The sequence below is a fragment of the Silurus meridionalis genome, chromosome 3 (assembly GCF_014805685.1).
Source record: "Silurus meridionalis isolate SWU-2019-XX chromosome 3, ASM1480568v1, whole genome shotgun sequence".
In the NCBI taxonomy this organism is placed as follows: Eukaryota; Metazoa; Chordata; class Actinopteri; order Siluriformes; family Siluridae; genus Silurus; species Silurus meridionalis.
In genome coordinates this window covers 10,808,979-10,827,887 of record NC_060886.1, presented here as the reverse complement: position 1 = coordinate 10,827,887, position 18,909 = coordinate 10,808,979, and the positions used below count along the sequence as shown (strand labels likewise).

Genomic DNA, 18,909 nt, shown 5'->3' with positions numbered 1-18,909 from the left:
CTTGTTTAAAGGCCCAAAGGTGGCAGCTTGGCGATACCGGGGCTTGAACCCGCGACCTTCCGATCAGTAACCCAACAACTCAACCATTGAGCTACCACTCCCCCTTTTGGTTGTGGTAGCATTACATTTTTCCATCGCTTGAACTAGGAGATCCCAAACCTATTCCAGCATAACAATGCCCCTGTGCCCAAAGCCAGCTCCATGAAGATATGTTTTAGATAGTTTGGAGTGAAAGATCTTGAGTGGCCTGCTATAGAGCTCTGACCTATTGACTTATTGAACAACTTTGGAATAAATTTGAACGCAGACTTACCCTACATCAGTACTTTGATAACTTCCCCTACATCAGTACCTGACTTTAATAACACTCTTGTGGATGAATGAGCACAAGTCTCCACAAGCCCACTACAAAATCTACTGGAACATCTTTCCAGAAGAGTGAAGGTTATTATAATGTGGAAAAGGATGTTTAAAAAGCACATACAAATCCTGTTGTAAAGTATCCACTTTTTATATATAATGTATAATTTAAAAGTTGATGACTGCACAAACACTGCAGTTCACTTATCTTAATGAATAGCATTGAATTTAACATATAAAGCAAGTCATTTGTAATTAATTTTCATTCATAATTTATATTAGTGCATTTAATTAAAACCATCTGTACAGTCATTACTGAACTGTCTTTAAGACATCGTTAAAGCTCCATCACATCAGGGAAGCCTCTAATCAGAGAGAACGCGAGCTTTCGCATGAATTATCAATAAGCTGTGGCAAAAGCCAGAGGAATGGATCCGTACTAAATAGATGAAAATGTCCATGACTCCACCGAAGTCTCGGATGACTGCAGTGGGGGTGAAGAAGAGACCGTCTGCCATGATTTTGAGGGTCAGCTCGATGCTCATGAAAATGACAAACACGTACTCGCCTATCTGTGGAGAGAAAAGAGAATATATCAATATTCACTGAATAATAAATATCTAGCTGGTATAGCACTGAATACCATGCAGAAAATAAATAAATAAATCTGCCAGCTTAAGAGGTCACCGTTAAAAGCTCTTGTATACGTAGATATATTGTGCTAAATGCAGCAGCTTTAGCACTGTCAAGAGGGTTAAAAAAAAAAAGCTGTTTCAAAAGATCAAAGGCAGCCAAATCCGTGAGAATTACTTTCATTAACCCTAATGCTTTTTCCTTATTAAGTGGATGTGTTAATTGGGAACAATAAAGAGCTGAAACCTATTTCAGTGAGAGGAAGCTGCAGTAAAATGTTGGTTAAATTGGTAGAAAAGGCCATCAGTCACTATATTATTCAAATTAACGAACAAAGAGATTGATCCTTCTAACTGTAGATTTTTGTTGATACCTGTAGAGTTGGCACATGCATGACCCTGGTAAATGGCGATTCGAACATCATGGAGATGCAAGAGCAGATGGTAACCACAATCATTACCCAGTCCAGATACGTGACCAAGCCCAGCAGATCACTGCAGAGAGAATACACACACCAGTTTTACACAAAATACTTTCGAAACATGCATTTCAGCAGTCTAATGGACAAACTGCACTTCGGGTGGTTCATTAGAGCCACAACACCAACTATACACACTGTAAGAAACTGAACTCCCCTCAAACACATGACTATATATATATATATATATATATATATATATATATATATATATATATATATATATATATATATATATATATCTCACAAGCAAAACATCTACTGATATAAGTCAGAACTGCATGTTGTCAATGAGCATTCTAGTTTTGAGTCTGGTTGCTCTCAAGGTTGATTCCTCATGCCATCTCAGGGAGTTTTTCCTAGCCACAGTTGCCACTGGCTTGCTTATTAGGGATAATCTTAAATAATTAACAAATTATAATAAACAAACGTATAGGCACAAACATTTATACATTGTTTTACAAAACTTTAAAACCTTTTTATCACTGTAAAACTGCTTTGAGACAATGTTCATAATTTTAAGAGTTATACAAATAAAAAATGAACTGAACTGAATTAAACTGAGTTGAAAGTTACTGTAGCAACTTACTAAAACTGATGATATTTTGTGCTCCTCACTGCTCCGGTTACAGGATCTGTTTTCAAGCTGATCATTAAAAACAAAGTCATAAACACTGTAATAATCATGCACACTGAGTGAATCATCTAAAATGATAATCAAATAAAAAGTGTTGATTGCAAAATCATACGCGTTGAAGCGGGCCCGCACGATCATTCTGCAGAAGTTTCGGAAACGATGCTCTCTCCCCACTATGAAGAGCGGCTTGTCAAAATAAGGATGATTCTCTCTCAGCTCCTCTTCTTGAACTTTCCTGGTAAGGACAAAGAAGTTCACATGCAAAAACAAGAAATCCTTTTAAAAGCTGGTTGCCTAGGGAATTGTGCTACGCATCCTGTCTCTTATTATAGAAGCACACAATGGCTGCTGAAAATTGGTTGATGAGGACATGTGAAAATGATGGGGAAACTGATGTACACAGTATAAGTGCTAAGCCGAGTCAAGCCGTGTTCTCCGGAAACAAGCTAGCTGTATAATGCTAAACAAGACTTTAAATATCGCTCTACTCCTGATAATAGAGAACCCGAGTAATACCTCTGGGTGTTGCACATATTTTTCATAATATAAAAAAAAGTATAGCGGCAAGCGAAGCATGACTCATGATAATAGTGCCTGAGGAGAGCGGTCTGTCTGATTGACCGTGTGGAATTATACACTTTTTGTGGACAGCTAACCATAAGATTGGTTGGTGTTTTGTGAACATTTCATTCCATATTTAGTCCCCATTTGCTATTATAGTAATCTCCACTTTTCTGGGAAGATGTTTCACCAGGTTTTGGCGTGTACTTATGGAGATTTTTGTTTATTCCGCCACAAGGGTGATAGTAAAGTCAGGTACTGATGTAGAGAGAGGAGACCTGGGGTGCAGTGGGCATTAAATAGTGTTTAAAAGCATTTAAAAGAGTTGAGGTCAGAGCTCAGCAGCTTACCAATCAAAGGTTTTCCACTCTAACCCATGTAAACCATATCTTCATGTCCCAAGTGAAGGGAAAACTTTAGTCAGATCCCAATATTTTTGTCTGTATAGAGTATAGTATGTTTGTGTACATGAATGCATCCAAGGGTTCTGTTTTACCGCTTCATCTCAGCCTGTTCCTTCTTCTCCTGGATCATCTTGATCTCGCTGTCCTCTCTCTGAGCATTGCGGTAGCGTACAGTGCTCGAGTGCTACACACAGGAAGAAACACATTCCAGTTATAACTTACATCTCCTTCTGGATGTCACGTATCAGCGTCACAAAGTGACACAATGCGTGTATTTGTATGTACGTACGTCCTGAGTGAGCGTCTCTAGAGATTTTCCTCTGCTGATCCTCTGGCTGGTGGAACCGTGTCTGAGAGATCTGGGCAAGCATATCATCATTAACATCATCATGAACGCAAGTCACTACAATCTAAATTTTTTGCATTACTCTTGTACAGAAGTACAACATATATAAAATCCAAAAGCAAAAGCAAAATAGTCATTTAAATGCATATATTTTGAAATACAAAAAAAATATCAATTGAACCTGTAAGCATGAGAACTAATGGTTCTTAATTAAATCCATAGCATACAGAACACTATTGTATTATATGAGCTAGCCATGTTGGGGTTTTTTTGTTGTCTGTTTGGTGTGTGTTGATCAGACCTGCGCTCCTGGCGAATATGATGCTGCACGCTAAGGATGGAGCGTTCTTTGGTCGGCTGTCCCTCAAAGGAACCGCTCAGCATGCGCTGTCTGGTGCAGGCTCTGCAACCATAACCCAATCAACAGCTTCAATAAACACACTTCTCACAAATCTGTTAGGACAAACCTACATCAACTGTCATATTAACTGTCAATCATTTGGAAAATTATAACTTGAATATTTTTTAATATTTCATAATTAGGATTTCTTGAAGGAGTATTACAGGCAATAACATAAACAGTAACACAAGAAGCCCAGTGCAAAATAAAGAGTTTTCTAGGGCCAAGCATACACCTCTAAAACACTCCATAAATAGTCAAGATTTTCTCTCTCTTTCTTAATCAAATCATAGGATGAGAAGATTTATTCATTACCATTATATGTTCTTTTTGTGGCATGGTATTGCATATTAACACTGCAGACAATAAAGGCAATACTCTCTGATGAATGGACTGCCTTCTTTCGTCATGCACCGTGTACACACACTGCACCATAGATGGCAGATGGCACTAATTAGCATACAGAGAATAGCACAGGTAGGGAGCAGGTTTGAATTGCTGCCCCACTGCAGAGAGGAAAACTAATTAATCCCTTTTTAACCTTAGTGAAATATAGAGCAGGCAATCTGAGCTTCTAAGTGTGCACCCTGGCATTACAGAAAATTGGGGTCAGTTTAATTTTTTCTTCCCTTTTTTTTTGGTCAAAATCTTAAAACGAGAAAAGAGGCTTTCTATCGACCCTGCCGAACAACCACACTGATGTCATCAGTCTCTGCCACGGTTGTAGCCCGAGTAAATGGAAGGCCATTATTTTGCTATTCACATCTCTGATGGTTCATCCATGAAGGTCCAACAGGCTGTGCATACACATTCAGCAGCTTCTTCCTCATCAACATCACTGTTAGCCTGTCATTCATTGATGCTGCTATGTTGCTCATGAATTGCAAAGTCATGGACCAGAACACAAGCTAATGACAATCTGGGGTTCAGGAGAATGTGTCAGGCTCGTTTATGACCAGTCATTGTGATATGTCTGTGTCGGCACAGGCAGACAGTCCTAAAGCCCCAGACAGCACAAGTAGACAATGTGGGAAAAGGAGGGGCGGTGTGTGTGTGTGTGTGTGTGTGTGTGTGTGTGTGTGTGTGTGTGTGTGTGTGTGTGTGTGAATGTGTGTTTTACGAGCAGATAGGCTTGGGTAGGTAAGAAATCTTGCAGACGTGCTCTGGAAGCTGATGGTAAAGCACCAGGAGCTGGAGCCCTGTGTGACATATTCAGTGTGTGATATATTCAGCTTGAGACTGCTAGAAGCAAACAGAGCTGCCAATCTCACAGCGGTGCCAAACATTTAATTATTAATTCGTTTATTCATGCTGATAGGTGTCCAATAAAGGGGCTGGAGATGGAAGCTCAGTTATCTGACCTGACACCTGACTGGACGGACAACAAGCCTGACAAACACCTAACAGAATGAAAAACGAAAAAATATTTTTATTAAAATGCAATTAAAATGTTGAGTGCCAGTGCAGAACTGCTGAACACTCCTGGAAGGGAAAAAAATGAGCCCAAAATGACAGAGGATGAAGCTTTTTTTGGTCTTGACAACAAATCATAAGTCTGGAACGAAGCTAAAAATAAAACCATTAGATAAACTTAGTATGGGAAAGCTTTTCCCTTTGATTTCTTTTAATGTTAAGGACTTATGGGCAAACTTGTTTACAGATTTTTGTTCCCTTGTTTCTCACAGCAGCTCACTGCAGCAAAATTAAATGAGTGCCATTTGACAATTAGAGAAGCGGGAGTGGATGCGAGTGCGGATAACTGTTACTGAAATAAAGTGCGAACCTACAGTGCGGAACCAGCAACAAGCAAAAAAGAAGACAGCAGACAAAATACAAAGAGTGCGGTAAATTGTACCCTTTACATAATTTTTTTTATTACTATGGATGTGAGTCAGATGGTCAAACAAACACGTACGCTGAAGTTCAGTGACATTGGAAATATACCCCCTGTACATAGTCCTGACAATGAGATGTCAAATAGTGGATTTGTTTTATGCTTGTTCATTTTAAACCAATGATTTTTGTTAGGACCTTCTCTAGGTTACGTATGTAACCCGGGGTCTCTGAGGGAACGAGATGCTGCATCAACAACGCTTTGGGAACGCTTCCGCATGTCCACGCTCCGAACCACATGTGTAATCCAACGGAAAGCACGGCGTCACCGGCAGGGTGACGTCACAACCAGAAAGCTATAAAAGCATATAAAAGAAGCTAGCTTCGAAAGTGAAGGAAGTCCTCGCAGGGATGCAGGGAGTGTGGCCTTGAGACACAGGGTCACATTCCTTCAGAGAACCAGGGTTACATATGTTACCTAGAGACAACAACGCTTTGTGAACGAGTGTCCAATACTGCCAGAGTATCAAGCAGAGCATGATAAGCCGCAGTAGCGGACACATAAACCTTTAAGGTGGAAGGAGACAACCCTTTGGCAAACTGTTCTTGAAGAAATTCCAGCACCGGTCAGTTAACTGACCTCCTCTCTATGTATTGAACAGGTGCAACTTTGCGACATACAACCTACTTGTGAAGGGAGTTCTGGATTGGAGAATGGTCTCTGTGAACTCAGCCGAATACCTGTGGCTAAGAGCTGTGCCCCCTCAAGGGCCACAGCCTGGGCTACGGGGAGGAGACGGACTCCATCCTGGCAAACTCTCTCCAGAACTCCCAGGAGCATTACCGCCATGGTACTGCTTCTAAGAGGGCTGGGTGAGTAAGGGAGAACCAGAGGGGACAGTGTGACGTCTCTTGCGTAGCAAACAGGTCCACTTGTAGGCTGTAAAATCTTCTACATATTTGCTACTCCACTCCTGGGTGGAGCCTCCATTCCCCAGGCCTCTGCCCTTGCCTCGAAAGGGCGTCTGCTCCTTGTTTCAACCACCCTGGAATGTTTAGTGTTTTCAGTGAAAGCAGCTTCCCTTGAGACTACAGGAAGATCTGTCGTGCCAGCTTGTAAAGGAGGCGAGAGTGCAGACCCCCCTGGTGGTTGATGGAGGAGACAATGTGTTGTCCGTACGGACCATTTTCATGATGCCTACCACTCGTGCTAGGCTGGGGCTGGTGTTGGGGCTGTGCCCACCGAGCAGCACTATGAGAGCGGCGCTCTCACAGCGGGTTGTCCTGGTAAGCCTGCAACATGACCATGGTGTGCAGGCAGCCAACAGCTTGACCCGCTGCCATGTAAGCCTTGCCCACTTGAGCCGAGGTAGTCCACAGAGGGACAATGTAGCACCCGGAGAGAGAAAGCCAGCCATCCTCTCTTCAACCCAGGGCACCGTCCCAGAACCACACTTCTTCAGCCTCACTACATTAGCGTAGAGAGAGACGTTGAAGAGGCTGAAAAGGTCTATTCCGTGAACTGGTCACCTCAGTGTGCAGGTCTTGAAAGAACGCCGTCTCTACGGCAGGTGCTTTTATAGCTTCCTGGTCATAACGTCACCCCACTGTTGACGACGTTCTTTTCCGTTGGACCGATTACACACGTGGTTCAGAGCGTGGACACGCGGAAGCGATCCCAAAGTGTTCGAATTCCTGAAAAGGAACATTATAAGCTACATATTTTGCCATTTTGGGCCAGGAGTGCAGGTTCTGCTTTACTTTGATTTAGATTTAGCACCACATTACATTGCACCATATACCACATCGCCATCAGTTTCTGAAACAAAGTTTTCGCTTATTAGGGCTAGCTTTAAGGGATTTACAAATAACTCAATAATAGTTCGCCTTTGTACCATATAAGGAAAGAAGTCCAGTATCTCAAACAAATGGTTTTCCCCAAACATACCGTAGGATTTTATTGACAGTTGTTTCTTTTTCCAAGAGGTTGCGAGCGTGGATGCTGAATATTGATTTCCTCAGCTAAAGCAAAGAAATATATTTAGACAGTAAGCCACACACAGGAGACATATTACACAAAGATCAATATGAAGTACAATTCATATGCGGGTGTCGGCAAATATTTATGCTGTTGTGCTGGAAAACATCTGCAAACAAGGTCACGCTTCTCTTCTGCTGCAAACAGCGGAACAGTGATGTATAACGCTGGTTAATGTGGATTCACAAATTCATGAGTTCTATGCTGATGAACTGACACATCCCACTAGTAGTCAGAGTGATTGAGAGCAGCTGAATGTAAAATATTTGCGTTACCTTCTGGTCAATGTATTTATTGTCCTCAATGGCCGATCTCTTGGAATGGTCACAGGAGGAAGAGGAGGCAGAAGGGAGCCTACGGAACAAACAGCTGGGGTCCTGTTGCTGCCGGTCTATAAACTGTTTCATGAAGCTTTCCCTAAAGCACACACAAACATACAGAGCATGAACAATTCATGATCTAGTCCACAGGATGTTCGCTTAAATAATCGTACATTTCAGTTCTAGGCTGTTCTTTGTAAGCTTTAACATACACTGCAAGCACTACTAAAAAAGTATTCTTCATTATTATTTTATAAAGTAATACATCACGTTTCATTACAAATTATAACCTATGAAAAATCAAGTGGAAAGTAGAATCTTGGAGACATTTACATGAATTGAAATAAATGTAATTCGTTACTGTACTTACTTTTTCACTGTACTGCTTTTTCACACATCTGAACTTTATTGAAGTATTTCGATTTGGGGAGACTATCACTTTAACTTCACTATAGGTAAGTCGAATGACTCAACTACATTTTGCAAAATCAGTCGTTCCTATTTATTTATGAGTAGATAAAAACTTAACTGGTCAAACACACAGCAAGACACCAATCAGAGTACAGCACTCGCTCTGTATTGAATATGTTCTGATTGCCGCTTGGTGGTATCTACTTATCACCAACATACAGTTCAGCACCAGTTCAACAGCAAGCAGAAGATTTTTTGAATAATAAATGATAGAAGAAAAACCTGACTCTAACTTTCCACAACACCCGTGGCCTCATTTGCTCGATTCTTTTTTGTGTTTGACTCATTAATATCATTCTATTAATAGATTGGCGTGTTAAAAGTAACATTATAGTCTTTTCACGTTAATTGAGTTGATTAAGAAAAGATTCTTGTCAGAAAAATGATAATGGTAACATTATAGCCATAATAAATCTGATACAACCGAAATAAATTCTGATACTTAACTACATTTACAGAAAATGAAGAAATTATTATTTTTTTAATTCTCTGAGATGTAGGCTGATGGTATATTGAGTTTGTAATCTAGCAAACCATTGTTGATTTATTCATTGCTAGGGACTCAAAGCACTTTTTACATCGCTCTGGATAAGGGTGTAAATGTTAAAGGCAAATATTTTTGCCCTTTTACTCAAGTGAAAGTTTAAAGGGAGCACTTTTAATTTCACTGGAGTAATATTTTACCTGCTGTATCTCTACATTAAATCAACTACATGGTTTTTGTACTTCGCCCACCACTGCTTAGTATTTGGTATATTTCCATTTTGTGTAGTCTGGACATATGCTTCATTAAAAAAGGTAAATCTGACCTTATTTTAAAAGTCCCAAAATTTATTTTTATTTTCTATGTGATCTCAAGAAATAAAAATCAAAATAACCTCCAGCCCTGTCTAATTCTCCCCGAATCCTTGCTTCAGCTTGAAGCTTTTTGTACTTGTGAGTAATTTTCTTCTGCTATGGCTGGTCCTGCAAAGAAACCCTAAAGATTGTGCACTTCCCAAAAATAGTTTTCATCCCAAACCCTTGCTTTAGGGGATAATCTCACCTGAAAGCTGTAGATTTGTACCTGGTAACTTCTGCTGTGCTCATAAAGCTTATGAACATCTTAGTGAACATTATTTCAGTATTGTTTGTCCAGAATTTCCCTGACATTTTGCTCACTGCTCATCACAATACGTTTTCCTCATTTCATCTCAGGGAGTTGCCAGTGGCACCACAATCTTACTCAACAGGCATCAGGATCCACACAAATTCTGTAAAGCTGATTTTTGACAATGGCTATTGTTCAAAGCTCCATAAACAAATAAAACTGCATTACAGCAAAATTAAGTGATATGAAAAGAAGATAATTTTGTGACTAGAAATACCTGATCCTGGGCACGGTGAAATCAGATGGTAGCTTGGAGATCTTCACCATCTGAGGTCTGTTGGGAAACTTCTCAAAGATACGTAAGCGCAAGGGGAGCTTCTCTTTTGTGTCAGCATTTGCTTCACTCTGCTTCAGCTATTGAGAAAGCATGCAAAAAACTATGGAACATTTCAAATGAAACAATACAGTTTCTATAGATATAAATGACTATAAATTTGCTTATTTAATTTACAAAAAAAGATTTTAGCTTGTTTGTTTGAAGCTTTACACAGACACACAATACAGCCACAAGTCCTCATTTATTGTTCTAATTTGTTAATAATATATAATATATTGTATATGTTTATACATTTCACATGTACATTACAGCACAGGTAAGAGGTTGAGACTTGAGCACAGGGTCAGCATTGTTACAGCGCCTCTGGAACTCAGAGGGTTCAGCTCCTTTCTAAAGGGCTCAAGACTGGCAGCTTGGCAATAATAGGGCATGAACACCTTCCTTCCAATCAGCAACCCAGAGCCCTTACCACTGAGCTACTTTATGGTGATAATAATAAGCACCACTCTTCTGGGAAAATGTTCCACTAGATTTTAAGCTCATTCAGCCACAAGTAATTTGTTAAAGTCTGGTACTGATGTAGGGTGAGGAGGACTGGGGGTGCAGTCAGTGTTCCAATTCATCCTAATGGTATTCAGTAGGGTTGAGGTCACAGCTCTATAACAAGCCACTCAAGGATTTTTGTGTATTGGGGCTGTGTCATGCTGGAACATGTTTGAGTCTGCTAGTTGAAGTAAAGCGGACATTAATGCTAAGGCATCCAAAGATTTCCTATACACTTTATGCTCCAACTTTATGATAACAGTTTGGGGAAGAACCACATATGGCTAGAAAATGTTTGTCCATACAGAGTTCAATCTTTTTAAAATGAGTGTTTGTAAGCACCTGAAGCCTACACCTGCTAGGTGGTACAATGCTAATCAGACACTAATTTGAGAAAACAAATACTGTTCCACTTGCAGACAAGGTTGTTTGAGGATGGCCAAGGTAGTTAAATGGAGAAACCACCATTTGAACTTTGTAAATAACCAATGCTACTATTTGTTTGTGTACCTTAACTAGAACAATAATAGCAAATTAGCATATTATTTAAATATTTTTAGCTTTACCCAGCAAACATGTAGAGTGTTCCCCCTGGTAAGACCCATGTGGGCTTGCTATTGTTTGCAGAAAACCTTCTGTGGGACTGCTGTGGGATGCTGGAATGGGCAAAGCCACAAGGGGTCTGTGAGGAATTAGTGTGGGTTTGCCCTGCCCACACTTTCCCACAGTAAACCCACACATTCCCTCATAGTCAGGGATGTTTCTAGCTGTAAGTGCGGGAATATATACAAAAAAGGCTCATCTGAAGGCATTTCTGCATACCACCCGAATTTTGGAAATGTTGGGACGTTTTTTTTAAATTGAATAGATAAAAACTAAAAGACTTTCAAAGCACATGAGCCAATACTTTATTTACATTAGAACATAGAGAACATAACAAATGTTCAAACTGAGAAATTGTACACTTTTATGCATAAATTGAGCTCATTTCAAATTTGATGCCTGCTACAGGTCTCGAAAAAAGTTGGCACGGGGCATGGCACAGTTTGAAGACATCTGGGCATTGAGGTTATGAGTTTCTGAAGTTTTGCTGTTGGAATTTGGTCCCATTCTTGCCTGATATATGTTTCCAGCTGCTGAAGAGTTCATGGTCGTCTTTGGCATATTTTTCGTTTAATGATGCGCCAAATGTCCTCTATACTGTAGATAAAAGATTTTGACTGCAGGCAGGCCAGAGGACATCTGTGATTTCCAACAAGAATGTCAAATTTGGACTTGCCTGACTATAGAAAACTTTTCCACTTTGAACCAGTCCATTTTAATTGAGCCTTGGCCCACAGGACATGACGGCACTTCTGGACCATGTTCACATATGACTTCCTTTTGCATGATGGAGCTTTAGTTAGCATCTGCAGGTGGCACGGAGGATTGTGTTTGGAGACAGTGGATTCTAAAAGTTCTCCTGGGACCATTTAGTAATGTCAATGACACAATCATGCTGATAAGTGATGCAGTGTCGTCTGAGGGCCCAAAGACCACGGGCATCCAACAAAGGTCTTCGGACTCGTCTCTTACCCACCGAGATTTCTCCAGTCTCTCTGAATCTTTTAATGATGTACTGTAGATGATGAAATTTGCAAAGCCTTTGCAATTTGACGCTGAGGAACATTGTTTTTTAAGTATTCCACAATCTTTTTACGCACTCTTTCACAAGTTTGAGAGCCTCTGCACATCTTTACTTTTGAGAGACTCTGCCTCTCTAAGACATCTCTTTTAAAAGTAATGATGTTACAGATCTGATGTCAATTAACTTGCTAGCTAGATTTTCTTCCAGCTAAATAATGAAAACATTTCTGGCTTTTTCTGCCCGTTCTTGCCCCTTTGCCAACTTCTTTTAAACCTGTAGCAGGCATCAAATTTCAAATGAGCTCGTTTTGTGCATAAAAGTGTAAAAATTTGTTATGTTCTCTATATTCTATTGTGAATAAAATATTGGCTCATGTGATTTGAAAGTCTTTTAGTTTTCAGGTTATTCAAATTTTTTTAAAAACTTCCGGAATTCGGGTTGTTGCAGTAAGCATTCTTTATCTTCCCCTGTGCTGACAGTGTATAAAACAGAGTGCTGCAGGTTACTGTGCAATATATTTCTCTGTATTAATGTGGGCCTCGAAGCACTGTGACCTTTTATCCTTCTGTAGTTTTATAATGCCACAACGGCACAGCGGTGCTTAGAGCTGTGTACAAGAAAAACTCACTCATCTTCCTATTGCTAAGAGAGAGGAGACATAAGTCTGAATGAGACCTGGAGGTATTTACTATATACACACACAGGTCTGTGCTTTCGAAAACAATGCTAATTATAAGGCATGCTCTAAATCTATTCCGTTTGCTTATAAAGGCACACAGTGCTGTTCTGAAATCCTGCCCAAAGATGGCAGCAGCAGTCTGAATGAAGTCAAGCTGAAATAATCAGCCCCCACACCACACATCAGGGGAGACAACAATAAAACAAAATAATAGTTCCAAAATCCAGGCAGCTCATGAAATCCAAGTGTATATGCAAGCGGAACTGGGATAATCTTCAATTATATCAATTAATTGTTTATGAAGAAAACATTGATATTTCTAGGCAGGAATGGTCCATCTGGAAGCCTGTACGTAGATAAAGCTGATGCATTTCTGATGAGGTACGGAAGGTACGGTTCTAGCTTTGTATGAGCACCAAAAAATTCTTATATAGGGAGAGGCAACATGAAGAAGGAGATACAAGTGGCTTGGTACAGCGAGCCCTGCTTGCACTACTATATACTGTAAATGCATATATAACTTTAAAAAAATGTGCATTTATTAGTTTTTTGCACAAATGTAATATAGGCAATGTGAAATTGATTTACATATAATCACACAATTGCTAGTGTGATATGGTTTTTGTATAGCGGTTATAAAATTTTATAAAACAGCTAGCTCGCATTGATTTGCACAATCGTGTTAAGGGCGTGTTTATAAAATACTCATTCTGTCTTTCTTCCCAGTGTGGTTTTAAGAAATACAGGCAGTTTTGCAACATCATTCTACCAATCAAAGTAGAGAACTGGAACTGATGTATAACCAGGTATATACACTATTTGCTATAGCTGCAGTGTATAACTAGTTGAGCACAGAACAACCCATAGCATTGAAATTGTACTCTGCATTAGGTAAAGGGGGGAGGAGAGAGAGAGAGAGAGAGAGAGAGAGAGAGAGAGAGAGAGGTGACACCAGACCCTTAGACATTAGAGTTGAGAAAGAAAGAGACATGCTTTGACCTGCTCTGTAAAGCATCTCATTGGGGAGTTTGTTATTTGGAGCTGAAAATCCTCCAGGACAAAAGAATATAAAGGAACCGTTTCTTTTTTAGTGCTAGCAAAACACTCCCTGTTTTCGCTCACACTGACATCAACACATCGAAGCACTAGAGAGACACCCTAAAGAGTGCTACAGATGCACACTGAAATACAAAATACAGTTAAACACAACACCTGAAACAACAGGATATTTGCGCCATGGTCTTTGATTTGGGAGGGATGTTTTTTCCTCTAGCAATTCCAATGGCTAGGCCAAAAAATATGGCCTCCCAGTGATCACTACCCACTGCAAAATCTGGAGACTTGAATGGTTTTCATTTTTGTAACTTTTACTATGACCTTACCCAGCTAGTTAGCAACTTTAAAAAATGCTATAGTCATCTTTTCCAGCACCTTGCTTGCAGTGGGCCAAAGTTGAATTTCCTTATGATACAAAAACCAACAGCGAATCTACATTTGTTTCCAGATAACTGGATTGTTTAAGAACATAAGAATCTTTTTGACAGTCCCCAAGGTACCAATCAATGGCTCTGTGCTCGGCAGGACCGCCGCAACTGAACGGTCTGCTCAGCAGCAGCTTCTGATTAGCTCTCACCCAACCCTGCTCGAGACATGGCCCACTGCAGAGAGAACACATGCTTCCCACTATTTACATCCTTTATACAAACAGCTGAAAAGAAGAACCCATACGGCTCCGCTATGCTGAGTTCTGCCTGCTTGTTTATTCATAGCTCTTGTTTATTCCTTTATTACCAGGCCTGAAAGAAATAAAAACCCAGGAAACAAATTCTACCGCTGAGTGAGTTGAGAAGCACAAAAATGTTGTGACAGTGACGGTAAGCATACGAATGATCTCGTCACAACAGTTAGTTTACAGACGAAAAAATAGTTTTTTTCATTAAGACTCATTAGGCTTTAATTATAGAGAATAAACTGCATGGCCACATATAAAATGACCTGCAGTACAATGATTAATACATTTACAGGACTGAGTGAAAAACAGCCATGATGCTTGCATACTAATTGAAACAAGCAAATGGTCTACTATGGAGAGCTCGTTTTTTTGCATTAACACAAGGTCGGGTAGGTTAACAAAAGGGAGCTATATGCAAGAACAGTGCATTGTTTCTCCTCTTTACAATGATTTATTTGATTTTGCGTTTCTCATAAATCAGCGCAACAAAAGCTAACAGGCTGCAATTTACGTGACAGCTTTCAGACATATTAGTGTGATCCATTCATTCCTTTTCACACATTCTTTCCAATTTCAGGCTCGGGTGAACCGAATGTTATGGTACTCTTCAGGTCGTCCACCTCAGGAACACTATGATTTTATTAATGATCAATCACTTTGTGTTTTTTTTCCCCCATAAAAATGGCCATTATGGATCCTGTGTGGTGGAGTTCAATTAATCCTCCATGAATTCATCCTCCGAATCTATACCACACAGCACTACCGTTCACTAGCAACAATAATAAAGAATGTAAAAAACACAATCCTATACTGGGTGCATTGCTGCTGAAAGAGTTATAGTCTCTAAAGCCAGGTATAAGTAAAGAAATAAAAAAATCTCTTTTCTCATTAGGCATACACCATAAAGATAAAAGTTTGTTAATACCTGCCCATAAGATTCATATGTGCATTTTGAACATCCCATTCCACATTTAATCCGTATTTGCTGTTATAATAACCACTCATCTGGGAAGATCTTAGGGCGTTTGTAAACCAGGTAATGATGTATGCTGAAAAAGCCGGGGGTGCCGTCAGTGTTATAATTCATTCCAAAGATTTTCAATAGAGTTCTATAGTCAGGGTTGGGCAAAGATGCGTTAAAATGTATTTTTAAATAAAATACCAAATACCTTAACTTTAAGTGTATCAAAATAAACTACAAAATACAGCAATGACACCATGTATCAAAATAAACCACTGTATTTTAAAAATACAAAAAAATACTTTTACAAGGGAACATGAAATTTTTTCACAATCCTTTTGTCAATTGGCCTGTTTGATCTGTTCCTTCACCATTACACCGACTCAGATGATTAAGTAAACAATGTTTGATAGCAACAGCTTTTCTCAGGCCGAGTCACACAATAAATCTGACATGCAACCAGTTAACAGATCAAATATTCACATTTATACCCCGTAATCTCCAAGATGAAGGTCAGTTTTAAAGTCATTGACATTTTAATGTCAATGACTCAGATGACTCAGATGATGACATTTTAATGTTCAAGAGTTTGTGAATGACTTATAATTGTATCCTAATTTAGTTACTTGGTGTTTGGTAACGAAGGACCTACTTTACATCAGCAACACTGACTCAATGACAAACAAGTCATTATTAAGAAGACGACTGATGGCACCTGTATTTACAGCAACTAGTTTCTAACTAATTAATCATTTAATTGTTAATCATAAATATAATAATATATTATGTCAGGCAGTCATTCATGCAGTGGTTTGCAAAATCATGAGCCTACTAAACAGCTATGTCAGTTAATGTACAATATTCAACAATCTAATATTTATTTATTAATCACTGGACACCTATTTGGAAGTTGAAATCAAACATTTTAGCATTTAAACAATTATTAAATGATCAATATAAAAGCTGGCAGCCTGCAAGTTTCTTACCTTTACCAGCTTCTTCCATATGGATAAATTTTATGTTTTGATGTTAACAAGTTTGGGCAAACTACTGAGTAGGCACCAATCAGAGGCCGAATTTTATGATGTTATTATGATTTCTATTAAAGCACACTAAAGTATTTTGACACAAAATATGAAGCCATTTTCCTCAAATACAAATGACAAAATCTAATTTTACATTTGAAATAAATGTTTCATAAATACTGCCCATCCCTGTCTATAGCAGTTGCCAAGTTCAGACAGAGCTCTATAGCAGGCCACTCAAGATCTTCTATTAGGGCCAGCTAGCGAATATGAAATCTGATTGGTTAAAAAAACAGACCCGTTCCTAATATTCTCTATGGCCAAAGAGCCAGCAGGACAGACTTTGCAGGCTCTGAGCAGATTAGATTGACATGGCAGCACATAGAGGCTGAAATCTGATTAGACAAAAAATCTAACATCCACATACACGTACTGGAAGCAGTGCAGCCAAGAGAAACACTACGAAATAAAGAGAATAAACGGTTGGGAATAAATTAACACAATTTAATGGAACAAATATTAGACTTTAGGTTGTAAATGTAGGTCAGTGCTTCTGAGAGTGTTTAGGCCAGCAGAGAAGGTTTTGCTGGCCCTGACCGCCCACCACTGGGTTAAGATCAGGGCACTGTGGTGGTCAATTCATGTGTGAAAATGATTCCTCATGCTCTCTGAACCCACTCACAATCTGAGCGGGATGAATCTTGGCACTCTGGAAGAAAAAAAAGGCCATTGCTGGAAGAACCTGGTGATTCAGTACATTCAAGTCCTCAGCTGACTTCATTTCATTGTTTTACTTGCTGAGCCTAGACCTGTCCATCTGAAGCAACCGCAAGATCATAACACTGCCACCAGATACTTGTACAGTAGATACTTGTATGCCTCAGACAGCTGATTCACTTCATGCAGTTCCAATCTTATACTATTTGAAATAGGCTCAAGGTGGACTCATCAGTCAATCAAGCTTTTGTCTTGATTAACCTCACTAACAAGCGTCTTTCTTGTTGGAATTTAACTGTTCAGTCCACTCATACTGTTTGTGTAGAAATGCTGTTACTTTTTCATTACTAAGCTTAGGCTTGAATTCTATTGTTGACTGTTTTTCCTTCCAGCTTTTTTCAATGTGTCAGATAATTCTAAACCCTATTCCAAGGATTTCAATAATTACTTGTTTTCTTTGTTCGATGCAAGCCAACAACATTGTCTTCACATGGGACATCGAGTTCAGAAAATAAGACGCTACAGACTGTATCAGTTTGGATTAAAAGAACTGTTGTGGGGTGCAGAAAGAGAGAAAAATGGAAAGAAAAAGACCACACAACACAGTATAGACTAAACAAAATACAGTAGGCATCCGTTAACATAACCTGTAAACACACGCATAAACAGCTCCAGATGTGCTCCTGAAAGACATGGATTTCAGAGCACCTAGTAGCAGCTATAACGTTTTTTCACATTAAAAATTATAATTATTTTTACCATCTTTTATAAACTCACTGATCTCTATGGCTAATTGTAATGGCAGAAACCTTTTTTAATAATAAACCAAGCACAATGAGGACCAGATGTGCTAAGCTTTTTGTTCGCTGTTTTAGTTTTAATTATGACACATTAAATCTGGAGAACAAGCCTAATAGTACTGTTCACTCAAACATCTCTCTCGTCACGCCAAAAGCAGAGAGTCAATGCAAAATGTGTGATTACACATTTCCTCCGATTTACTAAAGCTTGGATGATTAGCAGTGGCCAGTTTTGTGCATACATTTTCTCCACCTTACAAAACCAGGAGTGCATTAGCGTCTGTGTTGCTCGCAACAGTAAAACAAGTGTTTCCAGATGTCTGTATTGATGTTTCTCAGGCTCGATGTGCTTTGGCAGCTGAATTTTTTTTTTTTTCTGCAAAAGTTTCTCTGTCTTCTCTATAAGCAAAATTAGAAATGATTACTCTGCTTCCACCTCAGTCAAATTATTAAAAAATAGAGTGTCTAATCAGGATCATATATCAGCCGATACTCAAAGATGTTTCTTTGGTATTGTATCTAAAACAAAGTGCATCATACATTTTCCTGTTTCACATTGACACTCCTTAAAGTAATAGAGGACAAACTAAAGCAGGGGTTCATGGTTAGGCCTTTGGCTGTCTACACATATTAGTGATGCGTGAGTTGAATGAAACCCTGTGGAACTTGCAACTTAGTATTTTGGGTCAAAAGAAAAAAAAAGACTAGTTTATTTAATGTCGAAAAGATTAGTGCAGAAAATGTATTTGTGTAAAACAAAAGAAAAACTTGGCAACTGTTTTTCCTGTGACAAACTTTTTCATCTTTTTTAAAAACAGCACTAAGACTGAAAATGGCTGAAAAAAAAAAGTTTGCTGATCAAAAGTTTGGTGCATCCATTTTTTTTCAGTACTTAAAAAACTTTAAACGGAAATTAA

The 18,909-nt window shown here is 39.1% G+C and overlaps 1 protein-coding gene across 3 annotated transcripts in view; it reads right to left on the bottom strand.

Annotated features, from left to right (window-relative positions):
• The window catches only part of nalcn (sodium leak channel, non-selective), a 96,050-nt gene that overhangs the window by 15,455 nt on the left and 61,686 nt on the right, over positions 1-18,909 (bottom strand). For all 3 annotated transcript variants that reach the window (XM_046844541.1, XM_046844543.1, XM_046844542.1), the window contains 10 exons: positions 9,849-9,985; positions 7,966-8,107; positions 7,601-7,674; positions 3,721-3,822; positions 3,363-3,432; positions 3,166-3,257; positions 2,221-2,343; positions 2,061-2,117; positions 1,367-1,487; positions 801-932 (listed from right to left, as the gene is read on the bottom strand). In XM_046844541.1, coding sequence (XP_046700497.1) covers positions 801-932; positions 1,367-1,487; positions 2,061-2,117; positions 2,221-2,343; positions 3,166-3,257; positions 3,363-3,432; positions 3,721-3,822; positions 7,601-7,674; positions 7,966-8,107; positions 9,849-9,985 — 1,050 coding nt within the window. The remainder of the gene's footprint in view (positions 1-800; positions 933-1,366; positions 1,488-2,060; positions 2,118-2,220; positions 2,344-3,165; positions 3,258-3,362; positions 3,433-3,720; positions 3,823-7,600; positions 7,675-7,965; positions 8,108-9,848; positions 9,986-18,909) is intronic.